The sequence below is a fragment of the Uloborus diversus genome, chromosome 1, assembly GCF_026930045.1.
Source record: "Uloborus diversus isolate 005 chromosome 1, Udiv.v.3.1, whole genome shotgun sequence".
In the NCBI taxonomy this organism is placed as follows: domain Eukaryota; kingdom Metazoa; phylum Arthropoda; class Arachnida; order Araneae; family Uloboridae; genus Uloborus; species Uloborus diversus.
The window spans coordinates 109,451,362-109,463,535 of NC_072731.1; the positions used below are offsets into that span (position 1 = coordinate 109,451,362).

The following is a 12,174-nucleotide window of genomic DNA, read 5'->3' on the forward strand; positions in this document are numbered from 1 at the left end:
GAAGGAGACGTACCGTCCACCTAGGAATAAGATGACATCACCGGCCGGCAGCATAAGAATTGTTTATATTTTTCGAGTCCGGGCAGCCGGCAGCGGAGTCACTTCGTAGATGAAGTTAAAGTTTTTTTTTTATCTCAGTAGAGTCAAACAGTTACAATTATTACTTTTAAACAGATTTTTTTTAACCATAAGAAAAATAAGTTTAACTTTATTTTTGATGTTTAAACATTGAAATAAATTTTAAATAAATACTCGATGTAAGTATTTTACGCGTAGAATCATGGGTTTCCATGCAGAGCCGATTAATATAAATTTTTCTTTCCGTGTTTTATGTTTGGCAATAGTAATTAATCATGGCATCTCGCACGCAAATTTTGAGAATTTATAAACAATTATTAAAAGAATCGAGTAAATTTTCTAGTTTTATGTATAGGTAAGTAATTAATATCGTAATCATAATAAGTTCTGATTAGCTTCAATTGCATGGGTATGTACTAACAAGCTTTAAAAGTGTTAAAAATGACGATTTAAAATATTACCGGTCATTAAAATGTTGACAGTTTACATTTGATGAACTGTATCAAATGCTATTTCGTAAACTTTCACAACAAGTCAAAGTTAGTGTTGATGTAGTTTAAAATGTTTTTTCGTTGTGTACAGACGATACGTATTTGATTTCTTTCTCCTGAAAAAAAAAAATGTAAGGCTCTTATTTTTTTGTAAAGAATCCTTTTCTTATTTAATTCAAACTAGTATTCCTGCATCAGGGGATAATATTCAGGGCAGTATTCGAGCCGAAATTTCTTTGATTCTCTCTTTCGGAAGTAGTCTGAGCAGGAGAATATTCGAAACATTACTAAAGATAACAATGGAAAACTAAATGATCCCCTCTTAATTTAAATCTTGAGGGGAAGTCATTCTTGCCCAGGGTTGCCAGACGTCCCGGATTTCAAGGGACAGTCCACTGTATTTTGAAAAACTGTCCGCGTCCCGAGGAACTTCCATACCGGACGGCTTATGCCCCGTATTCTAGCCAATAACAATATTTTACAAAACGAGGCATTATTTTATGGGGAAAAAATAAAGTAAAACAAAATATGTGAGATAAAGAGCAATAAGAAAATCTTGTGGCAGTAAACGTTTAATTTGGTTAACGTTAACGGCAGTTATTTTCGTTTTAATTTGTTTTTTGTTTGGCGGCAGACCATGAGGAGCTCTGTTCATTGACTAATGTTGGAAATATATCTCTGCGAATGCGTCTTCAATCACAATGAAAATTTTTTTATTCTTTGATGGGTGACAGTTTGTAAAGTTTAATGCTTTGTTACGATTGAATTTTGTAGATTTATCATGAAGAGACATTCTACATCGGAAAGCACCCCTTAAAAATACCCCACATCCAGACACCCCCCCCTCCCCTTCACACTCTTAGAAGCCTGTCCTATATTTACTGTTCTTAAATCTGGCAACCCTATTCTTGCCTCCATTCAAAAATTGTTGTAAGTTATGCTCTGCCTACAATTAGATTGAACCTCCAGTAATTGGCTATTTAGTGAAAGTTTGCAAGTTTCACAGGAAAAAGTTAAATCTGTACCATTAAAATTGAACGGTATATTTGAGTGTAAGTTCTCCAAAAGGTTGCCATTGATTGGCAGTTCAGTGGATTACACCTTGATGATTTTAACCTTGATGATGGTTACACGATAGTGATGAACTAAAAGGTTTCAAACCAGGGTTGTTTGGTTTAAACCAAGTGGTTAAAAAAAAAAAAAAATATGTGGTTTTTTTCAAAAACTTTATCGTTTTCCCCCCAAAATGTTTTCATAAATTTTATGTATTATTGCAAAGAGTAAAATCTTATTAATGCAAAGTAACTAGCAAAGCTTTAAAGTTAAATTAAAGATTAAGAAATTTAGTAATTTAATATTTTTTTAAGGTAATGCAAATTCTCTAAATCGTTTTTCTTTTTTTTTTCTTTTTCTTTTTTCAAATCAGATTTTTGAATCAGATCAGACATTTCGAATCAATGCAGCTTTTCCTATTAGGTACCTAAATATGCAAGGCATATCAAATAAGTTTTTCTAAAATTACACTGAGAAAAATCCAAGTTGTTCATTTTTATTTATTCAGTTATCATTATTTTTCAATCTTTTGCATTTTAAAGTAGTTCAAAAAGCATATTTCAACTAAAACTTAATTTACTACCTAATTTGCTTGTTTACTTTAAGGTTTAATTTCTTTGATTTTTTATACCAAGGCCCATTTAGGTATTGTAATTTTTTAATAGCTAAAAGTAGAGACGTACCGAGTACTCGGTAACTACTCGGTACTTGGCCAAATTCTGATCAGATACTCAGCCAATACCGAGTTCTAGCAAAAAATTTGAATATTGTCCAAGGCAGTACTAAAATTTATATATAAAAAAAAAGCAAGCATCATATTCTGCAATCATTTACAATTAAAATTTATAAGTCAAATTTAAGTTTTGAGAATAATGAAGTTATGCTTCAATGGAATAAATCTTTATTTTAATGTTCACAAAGTTAATAAAACTTATTTATTAAAAAAATATGCAAAAAAGGTAAGTATAGAAAATATGGAATTTTTATATTAAAAATGGATTTTTGCTACAAACAAAAATTAGTTACAAAAAATATAAAAATACCTTTGCTTAAAAAATAAAAGGAAATAAAACAACATTAAAAGTACAGTGCAGGAACACGGAACTGATGTGATATACCCCACCCTTGGCGACTTTTTCCTGTTGGCGCCAAGAAAGCGTCGCCAAGAAAACGATGTATGACGACATATGTCATACATCGTTCTTAGCGATGCTTTTTAAACGCCAACAGGAAAAAAATCAGATAAAAAAACATGATCAAAGCACTTCAGAACACAATATATATAATAACAACATAAAAGCACAACAAAAAACATCACGAATATATGCTTCAAAAATGTACAGGGCCGGGGTTTTTTGTAAACATATTAAAATACAATGAAATAAATTATTGTATTAATTACAAGTCGAAATTAATGCATTAATTTTTTTTTCATCATTTCTCCGGGATACGAGCCCTCGGTCTCATAGTACTTTCGTAATGAGACCTCGGCTCAGCGGCCCTGCCTCGGTCTCATTACGAAAGTACTATGAGACCTCTGGCTCGCCAGGACCTCGCTCCACTCGGTCCGTTATCCCTCCGACTGTTGATATACATTACAGTCGGAGTATGGTCACAGTTATGTATATTTTCATGGAGACGCCCAAGGGTGGCTTCTTCCGTTCAGTGTACAATAATGACACAGTTTTAAGTGTGAAATATGCACCATTATTGTGCAGATTTATTAATAAAATTCAGCATTTTTAAGAGTACAACCGAATGAACTTTCAATTGTTAACATAAAATTCAGTACCTAAAGGAGGCACGTTAACAGAATGTCTAAATAATTCGTGGCATCGATAAGAATTAACTTTTAGAACAAAATAACCGTACTATTTCTGTAAAATTAATTTACATACAGTAAAAATAAAGTTAAAAACTACAAGAACCCTTCATGGATTTTGTAAAAACAAAGAATTTTGGAAGTGAGAGGTTTTTTTTTTGAATTCTAAAATAAAGAACTTACCTTTTTTATATGGTATAAATATTCACACTCAGTCTAAAACAATACATCATATGACAATGGCACGTTACAGATACACACCACGTTGGAGTTAACTTTTAATTAACCTTCAAGTTTGAAGAAACCTGGCATTTTCTAATGTTTTTACTTCAAAAACACAACTACTGAATCTAAACTAACACAAAATAAGCATTTCTGTAAGGTATATTGCACAAAACAACACGTATCTCTCCTGCGTAAAACCAAGTAAAGAACCCAAGTAAACAAGTTCGAACAAGTTTGCCTTCGCGTTGCCAACCACAGGTTAGTTTCACCAGGGATGCCATGCTTAAAAATTTATCGCCTCATTGGCGAGAAAAATATTTCAATTTTGTGCAAAAAATCGGATGTTGCCAAATGGGGGGGGGGGGGGGTATATCACATCTGTACCCTGAACACTGCAGACACGTGTTTTGGCGTTACAAGGAATTCCTTTTTCAATGCACAAAATGGAAACTCGTAGATTTAAAGGCATCTGACAAAAGTCGGATTTTTTTGTTGAATGTCTTTACATTCTTTGGCTCACATGTTATGCACTCAACCTTGTAACGGGGGGGGGGGGGGGGGAGGGTGTCTGCAGTCAGAAACACGTGTCTGAAGTGTTCCTACATATTTATTGTATTTAAAAAATTATTTATGTTTGGCGGACTAAAACTATAATTGATTGGTATACAGTGAAACCCCTCCTAACGGACACCCCTCTCATGCGGACAATTTTTAATTCCCCAGTTCCAATGCAAATAACATTATCAAACTCCTATCCTGCGAACACCTCTCTATTGCAGAAAAAAAAAATTGCCCTGTTAATGTTCGCATTAGAGGGATTTTACTGTATTTTTTTTTTTTTTTTAAATTCCAATTTGATTAATCATACCTTTTATTTATTTATTTTTAAAAATAAACTTTTTTGTAAAATTTTTGACACAAACAAAATTGTTTATATAATGCGTAATTAAATTTCAGCAGGAATTTAGTTTTAAAAACTATTATATGGACAAGGAGGTCTGTACTACTATTCCAATAAGTTTAAAATTCATCACATGTGTGTCGGTGGTTCTTCTTAAAATATAATTGGTACTTGGTAACTCGGCCGAGTACTCGGTACTCGGTCTACTCGGCCAAAGTGCTACTCGGTACGTCTCTAGCTAAAAGTGTTTCAAACAATATTCCCCTGTAGAAAGCTCTACGTATGTGGAAATGAAATTACAAGGTTTTACTCTTAATTATTCAATTAATTATGCAGAAATAAGGTATAAATATAAATATTAAACTTTCTTAAATAAATAATCCGTGAAATCTTCTTGACTTTCCTGAAATAAATTTTTTCTCACATATAGTGTTTAACTTAAAAAAAAAAAAAAAAGATTGATTTGATTTTTTTTCAAGAAAACCGGTATTTTTTACCAACCCCTGGTTCAAACAGTCACCAAGTCTAGCTGTCTTTAGCAATTTCTCACCAAATATAAAGTTGTCTAAAACTATACTAACTTAGCAATGCCTCTAAATTTCACCTAGCTCATGGACTCTGAGCAGATATGATGTCATCACTATGTGAGTCACCTCAGGACCCAAATCCAATCACAATAGGTGCTAGAATAATGCTTAAATATTGAAACATTACTATTAAATACCAATGAAATATATTTGTAATAATATACTACAGGCTTAATGACCTTTCCACTGAACTAATCCAGCCAAAATTTTAAGATATGGTTGTTTGAAGGTTATGCCCTCAAGATGGATTAGTTTTTAATCACAAATACAGATACAGAGAACGAATCTCTAAATTTTCAAATGGGAACAACCCATTTTTTCCCTTGCGTAAACTGATCAGCGTAATGAAAAATCACAAATGGCAGTGGAATAATCAGTGTGACAAAAATTACTCATTGGAAAAATTTGAGCACTGAATGAAGAAAGTCTTTCCACTCTGCATTTTAATGTTTTTTTCCCCGAACCAATACTTTGCATGTGATATTTAATGATTTGTGCTTCTACTACTCTCTAATTCTATGAGTTATGCAAAGTGAGTCAAAAATCCTTTGCTTTTTATATTGTGACTAGGACCAGGCCTGACAAGAGGCCAAGTCAGCCTTGTTAGAAACTGGGGGCGCCGGAACAGTGGCAGATTTTATGGGGGCCCGGGCACCTGGCCCCCCCCCCCCAAAAGGATAAATTAATTTAACTATTTGGTTTATTATTTCTAACTGTCTACTCTATAACATAATTTTTTTAGAGTTATTTAAAAAGAACACACACAACATATTTTGAATAAAAGCACTTTTGCCTGCTATAAAGAAGTAATACTGGAGGTCGAGGATTTAGCTGCAAAATACATTTAATTCGCTGGTTTCGAATTCAAGGGAACACAGTATTACGATTATTCCATTAATTCTTTAAGATGGAATCAATAATGAACAATTATTAGGCATAGACGTGCCTAAAAGAGTTATTTTGATCCAGGAAGTTATTTATGGTAAATAATAGATTTTCTTTTTCAGCTTATGAAAAATGAAAGAAATCACTTGGTAGGTCTTGGTATATATCATTTATCTTTAAAGCAAATTTTTGTATCATATGAAAAAAAAACATGCAGAATGGACAGGTGAAGGATCACGTTGTAAAGTAGATAAATATGCATCAACTGAAATCGATTCACTGTAGCTACTACTTGAACTTGTTTTCTCTTATTTACTTAAAATGATGCTAAAGTGTCAAGCTCTCCTTATTTACTGAAATTATTTGTCCAGACTACCAATGGTCATCGAAAAGTACTGCAATCCATTGTCTTTATATTTGACTTTATACTAGGTTAACTATTAATATTCGCAATTAAAAAAATGGTAATTTACTTTTCACCACATGGTTATAACATACTTGAAAGATTTTTATCAAAGGTACAATTTTGGGAAAATGTGCCTATTAATTACAGACAAAAAATTTAAACAAAAATTAAAATTTTGTTGCAAAATTTAAATTTTTTTGCAACAAAATTTTTTAAATTTTTCTTTTAAAATACACAATTGCTCAATTATTTATAATTTGATTAGAATATGAATTGAAGTTTTAAACATTTCTTTTAAATTAACATTAAAAAGCTTTTTATTTATGATTTAAAAAAAGAAAAACATTGTTGAAAAATACTTGCATTTTCTATGCATTATACAAGAAAAAAGGAAAAAAAATGCACCCTTTTCTACTACAAAATTTCTATTCAAGGGCTTTTAATGGAATTATCATAGATTGCTTTTTATCTGGAAGTGCCTTGCCCTTTTTTAGGTCTGGAGGAAACACTATATTGAAAAGTAACTTATTATGAAACAATTTATAACAAAGTTGATCTGGAGTTTCCAAATATATTAAAACAACTGACTAGTTTTTTCTGCACTTTTTACGGTTTTAGCAGAGACTTTTATTTTTTACATTTTACGTTTTCGATGGGATTTCTCCGACAATATAAAAAGGATAGAAAATATTTCTGAATTCTTCTCTGTTTTCAAATATAAGTACGGGCACCATAAGATGTCCCTGTAAAGTCGGTGTATTGATTTTAAAATGCATTGGAAATTTACTTATACAAGTATATTTTTTGTGTTAGTTCAAAAGGACTATTATTGGACATCTGTTTTTATTACCCTTACACATAATTTTTATTTTCAATTTTCAGAACGTATTCCCTGAGAAGAATAAAAGATGCCTTCAGAGAACATAAAGAGGAAACTGATAACGAAAAAAATTCAAGATTTAGTCACTTATGCAAATAGTAATTTAGAGATAATCAAACGTCAGGTATTTCTTAAAATTTCATATTCATTTATCATTTTGCATTGTATAATAGCATTTTAATACTCCAACAGACCATTGGTTCACTTGAGACTTGATGCAATGAAATTTGTCTGAAGTTATATATGATGTATCATCCATTCAACAATCATCACTACCTAACTTCTGCTAGAAATGACTAGTTTCTTTCACTCAAAGATATTGATTTAATATTCTTCATTTGTTTTAGCCCCTGTTTTGTGTAGCTTCAATGAGGAGTTTTGCATTATATTATCGGTGTTGTTACAGCCTTTTTTAACTAAAACTAAGACCCAATCCAACAGTAAAAATCTTCTGTTCTAAATCAATCAAGAGGAAATCAAATTTGGTAATAAGGCTAATTTTGAAGTTAGTTTCATTTTGAAACTCAGGAATATATCCCTTCCATTTTTCCTTTTTTGGTCCTAGAAAAATACTAAAACTACCATAGAACCCTCTGAATTTTTTTTCAGCCATGCCACTGCAAATGATTTTTATGTTTTTCAGTCCTCTAATTCGTTTGCAACGTGCAAATCATATACTTTTCTCACAGAATTGCTTGACTTTTTTTTTTTAAATCAGCTCTTTAAAAGCTCTTGGTTTCCATCTTATTAAAAACTTTTTTTTTCATCAAAATATCACACTTCAGTAATCTTTTTTTAATGTTATTAAATCATATATATTAAGGATGCGTTTATTTGAAAATGACTTTTGAAGTAACTGCATTTATTTCTCAATCTCATTTACATTTTCTCCCCTCGTCAATTTTCATGAGTAAATTTTAATGCTATTTTGGTTTTGATTTGCTCAATCTAATTGCTGGATATTATAAAGTACATATGTTCTTTTTAAAAACTTTCCTTGTAGTAAGTTTTTGTGCCTTTTTATGAAATATGAGGGAGACAAAAAATTAATCAAATATTTCAGAAAGAGCACAATACCATTTAAATAAAAAAAATTTTTATTTTGTAAAATTGAGTTGCTGCGGTTTTTGCCATTTTTTTACGCAAAGGAATAGACTAGTGTAGAAGAGAAGTGAATCCTTGTAGAGAAATGCACTTTATTTGTGGGCCAAAATTTTAGTTTAGTGCAGAAAAGACGCAAGTCCCTGACATATGGCGTTTCTGTTCTCAGCTCAAATGAAGGAATAGTAAGAAGCAATGCAAATATGGTATGGTTATAGAAGGACTAGATTTTTTAGCATAATGAAGTAAAAACAAATAACACCCTTACTGTTGCATTATTACAGTAGAGGCAGGTTCGTCAATTATGGGGTCGGAGGGATGGGGGGGGGTCCCCTTCCTCCAACTTTGAAAAGCTAATTCTTTTTAAAAAGTGGGCATTGTTTTCATTGCTTTCCAATAAAATTTTCATCAAATATACACCTTTTACTCTTGACACCCCCTTCCCCTTGGAAAAAATTTGAAATCATTGGTCTGGGTACAGGTAAGGCAGAAAAGTATTGGAATGAAAATTTGCTAATTTCTTAAGACTGTACACCTTGCTTATTTTTTAGAGTTTTTAATAATTTAAGAGCAAAATAAAAAACTACACCAAGTGTAAAAAATGATTTTGAGTAAACTACTATTAGATTAAACATTTGTCCATCAATTCAAAATATGAATTTCTGTAGCACCTGCATATTTTCAGAGACATTTCATTTGATATTTTGATCAGCTATGTATTATTTTTTGGCATACTTTTATTATTTTTTCTAGAAAATCGCCTGTCAAGGTATGATGGGTGAAAATTTGCTCCTACATTAAAATGAAGTAATTGTCTGTTTGGGGATATTTTGATAGTTGAAATTTTAATTCTAAGCTCCAGTAGATAGCTTCGTTTAGATTAGACTTAGATAGTAGATTTTTCGTTTCTTTATTTTCCTTAAATTACAGTAAAACAGTTAAGTTACCAGATCCAGTTCAGCCTTTAAAAAAATAAAACATTTCCCTGGATGTAAAGCATTACCAAAAAATATTATCATGCTATTATAGGAGTTTCATTGATAATGACGTCAGAGCATTATTTGATCAGTGGATTCGCTATTATATGTATAAAGGGTGCTTATTTACTATTTTTATGCTTACTGCCTAATTAAGAAGCATAGAAATGTCTGCAGTCCAGGTTCTTATTTTATTAGCAAAGTTATGATGGGTACTATTAACCGAAAGTTATTTGAACTGCCAGATGCACCTAGTTGTCATGAAAATAAAAGCCTGCAAAAACTGTTGGATGGAATTGTTGCAAATTGAAGAGGACAAGTTTTACCTATGCAAGAAACATTTTAATATATGCAATCGAGCAAAAAATGAATTAGGTTTCAAATTAGGGTACTTAAAGCATGTAAAATTCCATTTTTAAGATATATTTTAGGGTTTTTTTCTTCTTTTTACAAAGTAAAGGAAGTACTTTATTCGCGAAAAATTTTCACTCAAAAATCGGCCTTAGTTTCCATTTTGCTGACCCCCTAAATGAATATTTTTTTTTTTCAACCTGACCACATGTGGATATATGCCTAAGAAAGTATAAACACCCGAAAATATCCATTTTGACGATCCCTGAATTAATTACAGCGAGTGTTCTCGTGATGTTTGTATGTACTTACGTATATATGTTCGTATGTATCTCCCAGAACTCAAAAATGGTATGTCCTAGAAAGTTGAAATTTGATACATAGACTCCTGATGAGGCCTAGTTGTGCATCTTCCCTTTTGGTTGCATTCGGATGTTCCAAGGAGGGCCTTTTACACCTTTTTAGAGGGAAATCATCGTTAATTTCAATGCAAACTCAACCAGTGCTATAATTTGACAAACACATGGCGATATATTGTCGAGCTTTTTGTCGTCAAGGTTTTTCACCAACTTGGCGACAAATTTGCTGTTTTTTTTTTTTTTTTTAATTTTAATTTTAATTCTGGTTTTATTTTGGTCAATATTGGCAACATTTAGAGAGTTAACTATTGAATCACATGAAAGTGTTCAATATTGGGAAAATGAATTTGTATAAAATGTTTTTTTTTTGCTTTAGTTCGCAACAAACTCGGGGGAAAAAATATTTAAAGTTTCTTTGCTTACTCCAAGGCACTATTTTCAGTAAATTGACACAAAAAGAAGTCATGGGTACACACACATCAACTTGTTTTTTTTTTTTTTTTGAGCAGTCACGATTGCTTATTGTTCTCATTTGACTTTTTTGATGTCCTATCTTTTTATTTTCCCACCGCCACCCTCCGCACCCTGTCACCGTCGACCGGCTCCTCACGATGCTGCTCCTATAGCAAAAGCCGTCTCCAGGTTGCATCCATGTCCTACACACACGCGCATACATACGCAGCTACACACACACATACACACAACTACCCACACATTCATGCCTGCACACTGACACAAACACATATGCCTACACACACATACACATACCCCCCCCCCACACACACACATACACACATTCATATACACAACTACCCACACACTTATGCCAGCACACAGACAAACACACATGCCTACATACACACACATATACATACCCCTACACACAAGCACACACGCCTACATACACACACTTGTGATTGCGAAAAACATAATTTGAATTCAAAATGTCAAAATTCAAATTAATTTTTTTAATTTTATATTTGACTTTTTTTTTTTTTTTTTTTGTACTGTTTTAGCAGATTATTAAGAACAAAAATGTTGACTAGGAACAGTGGTTGCTAATGACATTTTAGTACACACTAATATTAAGCCTCCGCATTAATGAATGTTTTTTAACCCAGTTAAATTCATGTTATTTTGTTCTTTAGAAGGTGACAAATAATGAAAATTTAAAAATGGAAAAATTATTTTCTAAGGTTGCTATGAACCTGAGATAAGAGAATTGTATCTTTCTTTGAGAATTGCAAATTTGATGTCATTTACATTGAAATATTGATTATGTTGTTCTTATTGAATTATCATAATTTCAGAAAACTAATACTCATCTTTCAAAAAGTCACACTTCAATGTTTGAACATTTAAAATGATTAGTTGTGTCGATGTTTTCTCACATTGCAGGTAGTAATCGGACAGTTGTTCCGAGGGCCAGAAATTGTCATCGAAAAGCAGCTGAAATCAAACAAAGCACTGAAAAATTAGGTCTTAATTCAACTTATGATGCAAAAAATTTACATTTTGCTGCTTTTTTAAGCATTTGAATTCACGGATGAAAATGAAATAGTTGTTTCTAAATGACTACTGGTTGGCTTGCCTTTAATGCAGCATTGAAGTCTTCCTTTTGCTGTAAAAATTGTTCTAATCCATTTGTAGGAGATTCTTGCTGTATTTTTTCCATGCTCGCATTGTTTTGTAAAATAAATGTTATATATTTTACTTTTGTACATTTTCTGTGTTGATGTCATCACTGATCCATATTAAACCTTATACATTTCTTCTTATTTTTATTTTATTTGCAAAAGATCAGCAGTTATAGTTTATAGATAGGTCACAGCTACTAACTTCTGATGGCTTGTTTTTTGAGTTGAAAAATGTATTGGGAGTTTGTCATGAGTCATATAACATTAATAATTGCCAATGTTTATTACTTTACTATTTCCAGAACAGATATTAGTTTAGTTGATGAAAAGTTTATTCTCTTCCGTAGTATTTTCTTGTTTAGTTGGAAGGAAGCATTATGCAGTTCAAAAGGCTCAAATTCACACAGCTGGGAATCGAACA

The 12,174-nt window shown here is 31.8% G+C and overlaps 1 protein-coding gene across 1 annotated transcript; it reads left to right on the plus strand.

Annotated features, from left to right (window-relative positions):
- Window positions 1-353: 353 nt before the first annotated feature.
- LOC129231320 (LYR motif-containing protein 4-like) lies at window positions 354-11,681 on the plus strand. The gene is given in 4 exon segments (XM_054865611.1): window positions 354-433; window positions 7,331-7,394; window positions 7,396-7,452; window positions 11,515-11,681. Coding segments are annotated over 4 exon segments (282 nt in total). The 3' UTR covers window positions 11,596-11,681.
- Window positions 11,682-12,174: the final 493 nt, after the last annotated feature.